General features: G+C 55.4%; 1 protein-coding gene and 1 long non-coding RNA gene across 4 annotated transcripts; both read left to right on the top strand.

Annotated features, from left to right (window-relative positions):
- Positions 1 to 29: 29 nt before the first annotated feature.
- On the top strand, positions 30 to 2,901 carry LOC138916230 (uncharacterized). 2 transcript variants are annotated; one of them, XR_011423190.1, is made up of 5 exons: positions 30 to 171; positions 289 to 523; positions 700 to 812; positions 1,706 to 1,758; positions 1,845 to 2,898. It is a non-coding gene; the product is annotated as an uncharacterized lncRNA (long non-coding RNA). The 2 variants fall into 2 exon arrangements; XR_011423189.1 differs by lacking the exon at positions 1,706 to 1,758 and having other exon boundaries at positions 1,845 to 2,901.
- Positions 2,902 to 5,700: 2,799 nt separating this feature from the next.
- Positions 5,701 to 10,983, top strand: ARL4D (ADP ribosylation factor like GTPase 4D). 2 transcript variants are annotated; one of them, XM_070227181.1, is made up of 2 exons: positions 5,701 to 6,206; positions 9,743 to 10,983. In XM_070227181.1, the coding sequence occupies exon 2, from the start codon at positions 9,797 to 9,799 to the stop codon at positions 10,400 to 10,402; it is 606 nt and encodes a 201-aa protein (XP_070083282.1). In that variant the 5' UTR covers positions 5,701 to 6,206; positions 9,743 to 9,796; the 3' UTR covers positions 10,403 to 10,983. The 2 variants fall into 2 exon arrangements, with proteins under 2 accessions (XP_070083282.1, XP_005597415.1); XM_005597358.4 differs by lacking the exon at positions 5,701 to 6,206 and adding an exon at positions 8,056 to 9,161.
- The last annotated feature ends 3,094 nt before the right edge of the window (positions 10,984 to 14,077 follow it).

The raw sequence follows: 14,077 nt of genomic DNA, 5'->3' as shown, positions 1-14,077 counted from the left end.
CCCTCGAGCTCCCCGTGCCTGGGACATGGTTTCCCTACAGCTCTTCCTCACCTGGCAGATACTCTGCACCCTGCTTGGCTGTCACTTCTTGCAGAAAGCCTGCCTTAAGGGCCCTGCCGCCCCCCGCCCCCAGTCTCGGTAGCGGCCTTCCTACGTATTTCATCCCACCCGGTAATTCATTTCGAGGGCACCGTTCACCACCCTTTCTGGCAATCCTTTGTCCCCGCCGCGGAAATCGGAGATCATCGAGTGCGGTGATCCTCATCAGTGCTTCTCTCTGTATCCCAGCACCGGTCCGGCGCCCCGCGGGTAGGAGATGCTCCGCAAAGGTTTGCTCGCTGAATTAAAGATGCGCAAGAGGGACTGAATCAGAGAAGAAGTTAGGAGGCTGCTGGCCCGATGCGGGGGTGAAGAAGGGAAGATCTGGCTAGGGGCGGCAGGACACCAGAGAGGAGAGGCGACTGCCGGGGATGCTCTGGGCATCAAGGCCCGTCGATGCGTTAAGGCCTCTGGCCAAGTTGGGGTAAAGGTTCCCCCTGTGGTGAAGACCGCCGGCTGCCCGCTCAGCCTTTCCCGTCCGCCCTCCTAAGAGAGGTTCCGTGTAGCGGGGGAGTTGATGTTGCTTTCATCTGGTCTCAGAAGAGCTAGGCGGTATCGTGGGTGTAAGACTGAAGCCCCGTCGGTCGTTTCACTCTGCAGCACGGGAAGCCTGATGGCAGGTGCTGCCCGAGCCCTCCGGATGCCAGCCCCTGGGCTGAGGGCTCTCCGTGTATTAGCGCAGTTAATTCCCTCGAGGGCCGAGGGCCGGTGAGGTGGGTATTGTTGTTGTCAGTATCCAGGGCCAGGAGTAGGGGGAGGCCGGGGAGGCATTCTCCTTGGGGGAGGGAGGGATTGACGGGAGTGCCCCCGCCCCAATCTTCAGTGAGCAAGATAAATCATGTTTTACTTCTCTTTTAATAATATTTATTTCTCTTGATAAATAAATCTTCTCTTGATTATAAGATAATCGAGATATTTATCTTGACTACTGGGTCTTTGGCGCTCCCTTAAATCTTGTTGCCAAGGCGGGTCCCTCACTCGTTTTACTCCACTCTGATCCCCGCCTTGTTATTATCCACCCCGTCCTATTGACCTGAACTGTCACAGCCACGTGTAGCTCTGGAGCACTGGAAATGGGGTCGGTCCTATAAATGTGATTCCTGGAGATGGCTGGAAGTGTAAAATACACATGGGATTTCGAAGACTTAGTATACACGTTGTAAACACATTTAAAATCTCAGTTTTAAAAATATTGGTTACAGGGGCCGGCCCGGTGGCGCAGTGGTTAAGTTCACACGTTCCACTTCTCAGCGACCTGGGGTTCGCTGGTTGGGATCCCGGGTGTGGACATGGCACTGCTTGGCACACCGTGCTGTGGTAGGCGTCCCATGTATAAAGTACAGGAAGATGGGCACGGATGTTAGCTCAGGGCCAGGCTTCCTCAGCAAAAAGAGGAGGATTGGCAGTAGCTAGCTCAGGGCTAATCTTCCTCAAAAAAAAAAAAAAAAAAAAAAAAAAAAAAAAATTGGTTACATATTGAAGTGATATTTGGATGTATTGAGTTCAATAAAATATTCAATGTAATTCACCTGTTTCTCTTTATTTTATTTTTTAACGTGGCCACACAGAAAATTTAAAATTACTCCCGTCACTGCCATATTTCTAGGGGAAAGCACGGTTCCGGACTGAAGCTCATAGAGGCTGAGCAACTTGCCTAAGGTCACACAGCTAATTCGAGGCGGGGGCAGGATTGGAACTCGAGCAGCCCGTTAACCAATTTGGGCCTCCTTTTTTTTAAACTACAGAAAGGGGATCATGATAACAGCTCTCCGCTTCGGGGACTTGTGAAGCTACCCGTGGAAACGACAGGCATATGGGAATCTCGTGATAAGTGCGCTCTAGGAAAAGTCCCCGCCCGTCGGTCACATGGAGAGAACATCCGTTTTACGGTGTTGTGAAGAGTCTTCCCCTGCCCGCCCTGGGCATTCCTGCTTCCCGTCCCACTTTCCCTGGCTTTATTTTCCTGCCAGCTGCCGAGTCGTTCCGGACACCCGCGATCATCCCACGGCACAGAGAGGGCTACAGACACGGCCGTGCGGGCACACAGGCGCACAGTTAGATTCACAACTGCACCGACGGTGTTGGCCTATCTGCTTCTCGCCTCGACGGCAGAGATTCTGTTTGCTCCTCCGTCCCCAGCACCTGGGACGGTGCTCGGCACGGCCTTGGCGCTTGAGGAATATTTGTGGAAGGAAAGAAGGAGGGTCAAATGAGACGACATCTCATGTGCTCAGCCTGCACCTGACACGACTCTTCTGGCCTCCCCATCCCAGGATCCCTGTTCAGCTCTGCGTGTCTCAGACCATCTTCTGCTCGGACTTTGGTTTCCCTGAGAAGGGGGTTGCTGCGGTCTGAACCCCGCTACCGTCTGTTCATCTCTCGCGGGCCTCCTCCTTGTCCTGCCTGTTCTCCTGGCCGTTGGGGCAGGTGTCTTAGTCTCAAGCCTGGGTCGGCAACTCCCCGAGGGCAGGAACGGTGTCTGGCCCGTCTCTGCTCCCAGCTCCCACCCAGGTGTGTCACATCACGTTACAGGTGATCAGTGACAAAACAAGAATACTTGCGGGGTCGGAGGGGGGGGCGCCCCATGGCCGAGTGGTTGAGTTCTCATGCTCCGCTGCAGGCGGCCCAGTGTTTGGTCGGTTCGAATCCTGGGCGGGGACATAGCACCGCTCATCGAGCCACGCTGAGGCGGCGTCACGTGCCACAACTAGAAGGACCCACAACTAAGAATATACAGCTATGTACCGGGGGGGCTTTGGGGAGAAAAAGGGAAAAAATAAAATCTTGAAAAAGGAAAAAGAATACTCACGGGGCCGGCCCCGTGGCCGAGTGGTTGAGTTCGCGCACTCCGCTCGGGCAGCCCAGGGTTTCGCCGGTTCGGATCCTGGGCACGGACATGGCACCGCTCATCAAACCGTGCTGAGGCGGCGTCCCACGTGTCACAACTAGGAGGACCCACAACTAAAAAAAAAAAAGTACAACTATGTGCCGGGGGGCTTTGGGGAGAAAAAGGAAAAATAAAATCAAAAGAAAGAAAAAGAAAAGGAATACTTGCAACCCAAAGCACGGAAAAAGCACTTTTCTTCCTAACACATAAAGAGCTCCCGGAGACAAGTATAAAAGACCAACTGAACAGTGGAGAAGAAATGAGGAAAGGCCAGGCACGGACAGTTCATGAAAAGAAAAAGTGGTTCTTCTTTTTTCCCCAAGATTTTATTTTTCAGGGCGGCCTGGTGGCACAGTGGTTAAGTTCACACGTTCTGCTTTGGTGGCCTGGGGTTCGCCGGTTTGGATCCCGGGTGTGGACCTACGCACCGCTTGTCAAGCCATGCTGTGCCAGGTGTCCCACATATAAAAAAGGAGAGGAAGAGGGGCACAGATGTTAGCTCAGGGCCAGTCTTCCTCAGCCAAAAAGAGGAGGATTGGCAGCAGGTGTTCGTTCAGGGCTAATCTTCCTCAAAACAAAACGAAACACAACGTTAAAAGGTTTTATTTTTCCTATTTCTCCCCAAAGCCCCCCGGTACATGCTGTCCTCGTGTGATGCAGATGGAACAAGTTCTCTGGGGCCTCTGCTTCTAAGGGGACTAATCCCAGCCCGACGGCCGTGCCCTCAAGACCTCGTCTAAACCTAACACCTCCCAAAGGCCTCACCTCCAAATACCGTCACGGTGGGGTTAGGGCTTCAGCGTACGAACTTTGGGGGACACGGTTCAGTCCCTCACACCCACTCAACCTGAAACTGCCTCCTGATAAGGTCACGGAGGATTCGCGTGCACATTCGAGCTGGAGAGGCAGTGCCGGAAGGCACATACGTTGGAAGAGAAGCGGCAGTCGGGGGTCAATTCGTACGTGTCCCTCTCTATGCTATCTGAGGAAGATATCCCACATTAAACGGGCTTCTTGGGCCAACGCTTTTTGTCATTGGTTGCGATAAACTCAGTGCCCACCGTTAGTACAGCTGCCACGCATAGAGGACTTGGCACAGGTCAAGGCCTTTGCTGAGTACTTCACACGTTTTGCCTTATTTAATTCTCATAATACCCCCATGAGATAAATGTTACCATCCCGTTTTTACCGATGAAGAGCTTGAGGCTGGGAGAGGAAAGTAACTGGCCCAAGGGCTCACCGAGAAATGTTAAAGCCGGCATGGGAACTCATCTGCCAAGCCAGTGGTCCTCAGCGTGGTCCCCGGACCAGCAGCATCGGTATCCCCTGAGAACTTGTTAGAAATGCACAATCTCGGGCCCATGAGCCCGAGACCGACTGAATTAGAAATTCTGGAAGTGGGGCCCAGAAATCTGGGTTTCATCAAGTCCTCCGGATGACTCTGATGTACTCTCAAATTTCGGGACCACTATTCGAAGCTGTATTCCCTCTCAGTGTATGCGAGACAAGATGGGTGACTTGGCAGAGAAACCTCCGATCAAACAAAACAGTCCGAATAGGATATTGAAGGTCACTGGGGACTGCCCCTGTTGTGAAGGCTCTGAGGAGCCCATCAGCGTGGACACCGGGGCGGTCCTCCTGTTCCCTGAGGAGCCTGGCCTGGCCCTCTCCCCTGGCTTCACCTCTTTGCCTCGCTCTGCTTCGGTTGTTCCTCCCCCCTCGCCATTGCTCCCCGGGCATTGTGTCCCTGCCGGGGCTCCTGCTGCTGCTTCTCGCTGACCACCCAAGTCCTCCTGCAGCCAAGGCCGCCCCTCGGCGCCAGGCTCTCGTGCAGACGGACGCCGGCCATCCGTCCCCACGTGGATCTGTCCCCACAGACACCGCAACGCGGCAGCACCTGCGCCCTTCCTGACCTTCCTGGCCCTGCCGCTCCGCCTGCCTCCGTGTTCCCAGCACCGATCGGCAGGCTCTCCGTAAAAGTGTGGGAAATGTAAGTGAATTTAGATTTTCTGCTCAAATGATGTTCATTTAAATCTGATCTCACCTCCGCTTGAAGAGGCTGGATTTTGCATTCAGAACCTCGAACTGTAGGAAAGGCCCCGTCTGAAAGGAAGACTCCAGAAGGAGGCCAAGGCACCTGTATCGCTGAAGCCCGTGCCCCGGCACTTTTCTTCAGGAATCAGGCAGTGACAAGCACGGCCACCAGGGGGCGGCATCGGCTTCTTTCCAGCCCCTGGCTGGGCCCTGGGCTCGGTTTTGGGAGGGCTGCCTCTGAAAGGGCCCCTGGTAGAGGAGAAGGCACCCATGGGACCCTTTCACACACATGCCTTTCTTCCACACCCCTTCTCAGAAGTAGGTTGTGTCTTCTCCGTTTTATTCTTGAGGCAACAAAGTGGGTTTGCCAAATGGGTCTCTGTGATTCCTAAGCGGACGCTGCTCCTTGGCATCCACTCCCCCGACCCTCTCTCCTGCAGACTCCTCGCCTCCCTTCCTTTGGGCGCCCAGACAGGTACCTGGTTAGGATGCTGTGGAGACAAGGACATCCTCAACCACTTCCTAGGTGAGCTCCCTCCGTCCCCTCCCCTCCGCTACTCCATAGCGTGAGCTGTTGCGGGGGACGGGACCTGGAAACATCTAAGCCTCTTGTTAGGAACTGAGGACACCAGGCTCCAGGGGAAGTGACTTTTCCAAGCAGTCGACAGTGAGGGACAGGACTCCTGATGACTCTCAGCCCAGGGCTGAGCCCGCCAGGCCTTGAGGGGGCCTCTCTCTCCAGTGTCATCCCCACCGCTGGCTTCTGTCTTTCTCCTCCAAGAAGTCCCTCCTTCCCCTGAGAGTTCAATACTACCAGACCTTGCCTAGAAACGCAGAGCTTTATAGGCATTCCTGGGCAACGGCGCATTCACACAACCGCCCAGGGCTCAAGGCCCGCAGAGCAGGGCAAGCCAGGCTCCGGTGGACGTTTGGTTCCCACACTCCGGGAAGTCCGAGGACCTTTAATCCTTCCACCCTGCACTCAGCAATTCACGCAAGATTTCCCGACTGCCCTCTGTGTGCAGGCCCGGGGCTGGGCCCTGCAGAGATGCAGGCGAGAAGAAGCAGCTCCTGGGCTCAGGGCTCAGGGCTCAGGGCTGAGGCTGGAGGGGAGAAGGCTCCGGTGAGGAACCATGACACAGCAGCTGCAGTCTCATCCGGCTGGGGAGCCAACAGGAGGAAGCAGGTAGTCCCAGCTGGTCTGTCCTTCTGTCTGAAATACTTCCCTGAATGCTTGTCACTTGAACCTTGGCTCTCATGTCACCAACTGGAGAGGGCTTCCTGAGCACCCCCCCTCCAATCTGAAGTAGTTCCCTCGCCCCCGTCGCTCTCCAGCACACCTCCCTGCCTTATTTTCCTTGATGGCATGCACCGCCCTCTGAAATTACCGTCTTTATTCACCGCCTGTCTCTCCCCACTCCCCCCTATAATGTACACTCCACGGGGCCGAGTCCTTATCCATCTCCCTCGGGGCTGTAGGCTCAGAACTTAGGGCGGTGCCTGGCGCCTAGCATGCACTCCACGTATGATGGCTCAATGTGTGAATGCTCCAATGTTCTCCTCAGGGAATCCCCCCCCCCCCCCCACCCCCCCACCCCATGCGCCAGGTCCCGGGCTGTGATCTTGTGGAGAGAAAGGGCTGCAGAGGTGAGGCTGCCAGGAAAGAAAACGGCCGTTTGGAGGAAGGCTCCCTGGGGCCGGGGCTGGGGTGGGCTGGGGTGGGGACTGGAGTTCCCATTTACAGGAGATGCCTTGGGGTAGGCCCACAGCCTGGTGCCGCCCTGACAAGCTGGGCCCCTTCCTTCACCCCTCCCTGCCCTGCTCCTCCTCCCCATTTGTTCATCAACACCTTCCCTGGCAGACACAAAAGATGCAGGAGGGGGTGGGATTGCCAGTTTCATCTCCTTTATCGGATAATCTAGTGACAATTTCCGTCTTGGGTGTGAGGCTCAGGAGATATAGGAGAAATGTTAAAGAAGTTTCAAAGATTGTGGAAGAAACACGGGACAATCTGGGTGTTTTCAGTTTCTGTGTGTTTTTAGTTTCACAGACATTCTAACACTTTTTCAAAGCCAAGTTTGGCCAATTTCTAGCTGGGTGACCTCGGACAGATTACGCAGCCTTTCTGCGCTTGGTTTCTTCTCTTTAGAATAACCACACTGGGCCGGCCCCGTGGCCGAGTGGTTAAGTTCGCGCACTCCGCTTCTGCGCCCCAGGGTTTCGCCCGTTCGAATCCCAGGCACGGACACGGCACCGCTCATCAGGCCATGCTGAGGCGGCGTCCCACATGCCACAACTAGAAGGACCCACAACTAAAAATACACCACTATGTATCGGGGGGCTTTTGGGAGAAAAAATAAAAAATAAAATCTTAACAACAACAAAAAAGAATAACCATACTTACTTCCTGGGTTGAGTTGTGTATTAAAAAGTATGCAAAGTTCCTAGACCAGAGCCTGGCATGCAGTGGCCACTCAACAGGGTGATGGTTCCCAACCCCTTGGCCTGCTCTGTCTTCCCCTCTCCTAACTCACTGTGCTCAGCTCCACCACCGTGCCTCAGCTCCTGCTGCAAGCTGCCCTCCCCCGCCCCCATGGCGGTGTAACAAACTAATTTCCTAAGGTCTTGATCTCTTCGGGGATTCCGGGAGGCTCCCTGCATGGCTGGGGAAACCGGGTGGCTGGGCTTGTAGCAGGGAGGGGAAGAAGGAGGTGGCAAGGCAGGCTGCTGCTAAACGGATGGGAAGCTGGTGGGTAGGAGCTTGGCCCTCCTGCCTGCCAATGACTTCCCCTCCCCTTTTTCCAATGCCCCTCATATATAGCCTGTAAAAGGTTAATTACATAATAAATGCAAGAATCCAGCCTCCTGGTAACGATGGAAATATTAGTTGCCATTTCATTCTCCTTTGATCCCCCGCCCCTCCTTCAATTTTACCCACCTCCCTGAAGGGAGGGTATCACTGTTATCCTTTGGGTCACACCGCCCCTTTGTGACATCTCCTCCTCTTCAGGGCTGCCCAGACTGTATCAGGCTGCAGTGACTGGGGAGATGCCACCCAGTCCTGTCCCCCTCTTAACCGATCCTATATGGGACTAATTAACTTCTAGAAACCTTTCCAGAAGCTTCTAGTTGGCACTTTCTCTCCCTCCTCTGAAGTCCTACAAGTGGCTATCTTACGATTTACGAGGGCCCAACGTTCCGGGTCACTGGCGAGTCTTGTCTCTCGCTAGAGTGTAAGCCCTCTGAGGCCAGGCCCTGTGGCCTGCACATCCTCTATATCCCCACAGGCTCTCTGGCTCAGAGATATGGCCCACGGTATGAATGTGGTCAGTAAACACCCTATGGAGTGAAGAATTCTGTCTTTATCTATTTGAGCAAGGGAGGCCCTGGTGGTGGTGGTGGTGGTGTGTGTAGGGGGTGTGTGTCCTCCTGGCTGGCACTCTGACCAGCAACTGAGGGATTTCTGCTGAGGATGCCTCCCTGATGACAGACGATGGATGGCTAAGTGGTGAGGGGCCCAGGCACTGGATTCAGACGGATCCTTGCTCAGCCACTTACTAGCTACGTGTGACCTTAGACAAGTCATTGAATCCTTTGAAGCTTTCTTCACCTATAAAACGCAGACTACCCCAGGCCCTAACTCACAGCTGTTGTGAGGATCAAGAAGGGTAATGGGTTGAGGCTATTTTATGGGGCTCCAGGTTCACACAGGTTTGAACCCTGAATTAGGAAAGATAAAGGAGGAAGACTCGTCCGCATGTCTTGAGTAGACCCCGGCGGCGGGAGTGTGTTGCGGGGTGGTCACCTCTCCTCCTGAGTCAACGCTGCCACGCATGTTCCTTTTGCCCTTCCTACCATTAATGCCGACTTGAATTCCAAATGTTAGAATATGGTAGAAAAGGTCAAACAAAACGGCCACCGATTGAGCAGACCTCCATCACGGTGCTGCTGGGCTGCCGCGCGCACATCTCCACGCCCCGCCCCGCCCCTCCGCCTCGGGGCCGCTGATTGGCCCGCGTCGCGTGACGTCACGCGCGGGCTTTAAGGCGGCCGCCCGGGAGCGCCCCGCAGTGCCGGCGCGCTGCAGGCCGAGCTGGAGGCTGTGCTGGCGGCTCGGTTGTCCGGCCCGGAGCGGCGTGGGGTGAGCGCGGCAGGCGGGAGGCAAAGAGGCGGCCTCGGCGCGGGGCCTGGCGAGCTGCCGTCGGCGATGGGAGGAAAGCGGGCAGAGAGTGTCGCGGGGCGGTCGGGAGGGGGTCGCGGTGTACGGAGGGGCGTGTCAACAGCCTGGGGATGTGGAGGGCGGCTGGGAGCGGGCCTCGCTCTCCGGTCTCAGCACCTGCACCCTAACTCTTAATTGGGGATGCTGTCCGACCTGCCCCTTCCCGCGAGGATTGTCGCCTGGGAGATAGGGGTCGCGGCGTCTGCTGCCGCTCCACACCCTCGGCGAGGGGACGCTGGAAGCTGACCATCCGCCGGATCGAGGCCTCGCCCCCACCTCCGTGTCCCGGGACCTGGCGGTTTCTCTAGGTCTCATCGCCCCTGTCAGGGCCCCCAGGCAGCGGGGAGCGCCTCTGTTACACCTGCGGCTGCTTTAAAAAAAGAAAACGAATTTTAAAAAGGAAGCAATGCCGACTGATTTAGGAAAGGATCAAGAAGTTGCACGTTTCATGTTTATTATTAAACGTCTCCTCCTTTTTTCTCCCGTGACCTTTCCCTGTTCAGATCACCCAGCCTCTACCGTGAGCCCCAAGACCTGCACTTCAGCCGGAGCTCACCATGGGGAACCACTTGACCGAGATGGCGCCCACTGCCTCCTCCTTCTTGCCCCACTTCCAGGCCCTGCACGTAGTGGTCGTCGGGCTGGACTCAGCTGGAAAGACCTCCCTCCTCTACCGCCTCAAGTTCAAAGAGTTTGTGCAGAGTGTCCCCACTAAAGGCTTCAACACAGAGAAGATCCGGGTGCCCCTGGGGGGCTCCCGTGGTATCACCTTCCAAGTGTGGGATGTCGGGGGACAGGAGAAGCTGCGACCACTGTGGCGCTCCTACACACGCCGGACAGATGGGCTGGTGTTTGTGGTGGATGCTGCAGAGGTGGAGCGCCTGGAGGAGGCCAAGGTGGAGCTACACCGAATCAGCCGGGCCTCGGACAACCAGGGTGTGCCTGTGCTGGTGCTGGCCAACAAGCAGGATCAGCCTGGGGCACTGAGCGCAGCCGAGGTGGAGAAGAGACTGGCAGTCCGAGAGCTGGCTGCTGCCACACTCACCCACGTGCAGGGCTGCAGTGCTGTGAATGGGCTGGGCCTGCAGCCTGGCCTTGAGCGCCTGTATGAGATGATCCTCAAGAGGAAGAAGGCGGCCCGGGTAGGCAAGAAGAGACGGTGACCTGAGGCCGCCCTCCTCACCAGTAGGGGTCTGCACACTTGGACAGCCAGGCAGAGCTCGTGGCCCCTTGCTCAGCCCCTGGTGCAGGACCTGTCCACCTCAATGAAGGACTGAGGGGCACACTGGGGCTCCTGTTTTGGTGCAGCGTTGGGGAGGGGGATGGGAGATGGGATGGCTTCTGACCTCTCCCTCCTGACCTCCGCAGGAGCAGGGCCTGCAGCTGTGGAGGCTTAAATGTAAACTGTCACTCTACCTCGACCCTGTTTCTTATTTTGCTTCTCTGGCTTTTTGATTAGATGTGTTTTGGGGCAAAGAAAAGTTGCTTGGAGAATGCATTTGGGATGAATGAGGATTATCTCTGTCCCACCCCCTCCTCCAACTGGGGAGTCTCCCCAGGCTGCTTTTCTAGGGGTGCCAGTCACAATAGTCTTTCTTTTTGTGTCTGTGTGAAAGTGCCAAGAATCCCTCCCCACATTTGTACATCCGCAAGTGTTTTTATAAGCTGTGTGTGTGTCCTCTGTATTATTATTACCTATTTTTTAGCATTTACTTATAAGTTATTAAAGACTGATGATACTGTAGCTCTATGGCTGGCATTTTCCTCTCCTTACCTCGCCCCGGGGATGGTCCAAGATTTCGGTATGGGTGGGTGGGAGGAGACAGGGGACGTACCTTGAAGCTGAGTTTGCAAAGTAAGCTCTTTTCTAAAAATTAGTTTGTGTGTTTATGGGATGGCTGATGGAAATTATGGAAGGAGTTGAACCCTCCCTCAGCTGTTGCCTGATCTCTGCCATTTTTTGCGGGGGGCGGGGGGGGGTCCCTTCTCCTCCTACTCTCCTCCCCTCCTCTCATCCTCTGGCTCTTACTTGACCCTGATACCAGCTGGTCCTTTCAGATTTAATTTCAAATTTTGCTAGTCTGAGCTGCAACTAGGTCCTTGCCCTTGGGGTCACTTCCTAGGTCTGTATAGGTGAGTCCTCAAAGAGCCTTGTGTGTCCCCAACCTCCTGCTCTCCCCAGTACTTGTTAGTCTGGGTTTTTTGTTTTTTTTTTTCTGCCTTGGGGCATCTGGTGAGAATGGAAAGTAAATCCTTCCTGGCTTTAATCCACTTCTGTGTGCTCAGTCTTGCTGACTACAGCTCATTGGCAGCAATGGCAGCGGCTGGAGCTGGGGAGGCCTGAGCTGGATCGAGCCAGCCTGGCCCCAGTGACTAAGCCATGAGTTGTCCAGCTCTGGGAATGGTAGCTATTCCCGCGAGAGGGGCAGTAGTAGTAGCTGTTTGGGTCAGGTGGGACTGGACTGCTGGACCCTCAGGGAGAGGAGGGGGAAGCTGTTGGCCACCAATGCCAGCAGTGATAAAAGTAAAATGCTACTGTTGTGAGGGCCTGAATGCCCCTGCCCAGACTTCCAGGGGCATCCCCTCCTCACCAGTACCAGGGCCAACTGTCTGAGATAACGCAGAACAATCAGATCCTCCTAATCTGGGTGGGAATAGAGAGTAAAAACCAAGCACAATTCTTTCCAGCTCCCAAATCCCACCCCCATCCTCTGTGCAAACATGGGATCCCCAGAGTAGGTTCAGAGTTCCCTCTCCAGAATCAGATAAAAAGACTTGGGGAGGGAGACAAGGTGCTGGCAACACTGACGGTGGCGGGGCGTGGGGGGGCTGCCAAGTTTTGCTACAGAGTCTGTGCCAGTTCAGACATCCACCCCGTGCCCCCCCCCTCCCCAGCACCCCCTACCCTGCGCGGCTGGCAGGATGGGGGTGGGTGTGCATTGATCCGGAAGGGTGCCCAGGTGTGCGTCAGTGCCGAAGCCGGCTTGACAGGGCTGCTGGGCTGGTTCTGCTGGGGACACGTGCTACCTGGCCCCCCTCTACACACACCTGTGATTCATCTCTCTTAGTAGTCAGGGCAGAGTCCTCTTCTGCAGCCCAGGAACAAGCTGGGGAGGACCTGGCTAGAAGGATCCTCTGTCCTGCTGGGAGATTTTCCCTCCTCATTCCACCCAATTCTGCTCTTTTGTCAAAATCTCCAAGGACAAGTTTTTTTCATTTCGGGTCACCTGAGGCACGGAGGCCTCTGAATTTGGGGAAAGGCAGAGATGCTCCCCCATCCCTTGCAGAAAGTCCTCCACGGTGCCAGCTCCTGGTTCTGGCTCTGCCAAACACTCTCCCTCCCTAGCTGGTTAGAACTGTCTTCTGCTCCCCCTGGCTCCAGCCCTGGACAGGGACCATGGTCCACAGGAGACTTAGGAATGTTCCAGCTCTTCCTGACGTCCCTCAAGAGGGACTGGGGAATTCTGATTAGAAAGCTACAATCTGGCTGGGAGGGGGTTGGGAGCTTTGAAATAATCCTCCTGCCTTGGTGCATCAAAGGGATGCAGAACTGGAAGGGAGGGGGTCACCTTCCTGTCTGCTGGTGGAAGGGGGGCTGGTTTGGACAGGAGCAATAGGATCTCCTCGCTTTCCGGTCCCACCCAGGGATCCTGCATGTTGAGTTCTGGGCCACTGGCCTGGAATGGGGGTGGGATCAGGGTTGGGGTAGGTTGTAGTTTTCTTGTCTCAGCTTCTTTATTAAGCAGAATTTCTTTGATGGGTGCTGAGGGAGAGGCTCCCTGAGAGCAGAGGGTCTCTGGGGGCCAGCAGTGGTGGGCAGGGGCTGGATACCTGTGAGCTGGGCCCAGAGGTGGGGCTCCCTTCTGGGCTGCCCTCCCCCCACCAGTCACCTCCTCTCCTTGCACAGGTTGGATGGTAAAATCCAGATGGAGGGCACTTTCCCTGGGTGCCCTGCTGTTCCGCAAGCCCCTCCTCATGAGGGCAAAGATGGCAGTGGTTCCTCACCTTCCATGCCCTCTCTAGTCCTCCTATGCTGCATGTGTTCAAGGAAGAGAAAAAGCAAAGAGGAAGGAAAGAAATTCCTAAGGCCCAGAGCAGGCAGCAACTTGCCCAAGGACACACAGCTACTTAGTGGTACATCCAGATCCTTCCTCCCAGGCTGGCTCTTTGTACTCCTGAGGCAGGCAGCAAGTCCAGCATCTCAGAGCTCTGACCTCCTTCTCCTTCCCCCCCTCCCTCCCTGCCTTGATTAGATTAAGGGCCAGCCTTCCGCTCCCCTACTCCCCTTCCTGAAGAGTGGGAGCTTTATCTGCAAAGCTCAGCAGAGCTCTGGCCTCAAATCTGGCCAGAAGTCCCCACCCTCCTTTCGCACTGACCATGTGTCATTCCAAGTCTTTCTTGAGATGGCCACCTCCACCAGGGCCTGGGAAACACTGAATTCCGCTGAAGCACTAGGAGCACACAGGACAGCCTGTGCTCCACCACAGGCCTTTTCTGAATGGAGGCCGGTCGGAGGGGAGGGAGTGGAGGCAGTAAGGGAGGCCGGGCCCTCACTGGGCTGTAGGGGGTGGGCAGTCTGTAGCCACACATTTCCAAGGCCATCTGCAGGACCACGGCTGGGGAGTTTGTGGGTGGGTGTCAGGGGACCTCCTCCCCCAGCTAAGCCAGAGGATAGTATTTGTTCTTCCTTCCTTCCTTTTTAAAAAAAGGTTTTCACCGTTTCCCCTCTCCTCCAACTGGTTACAAAAGGAATAGATCTTTGTTGTGAAAGAAGCTTAGAAAATGGAGAACCCCATAATCTAAACTTCAGAGCTAGTTAAATATTGTGAACGGGTTTT

Source organism: Equus caballus, chromosome 11 (genome assembly GCF_041296265.1).
Source record: "Equus caballus isolate H_3958 breed thoroughbred chromosome 11, TB-T2T, whole genome shotgun sequence".
Classification (NCBI taxonomy): Eukaryota; Metazoa; Chordata; class Mammalia; order Perissodactyla; family Equidae; genus Equus; species Equus caballus.
The sequence above is the reverse complement of the archived record's forward strand: the minus strand, read 5'-3'. Positions and strand labels throughout refer to the sequence as shown.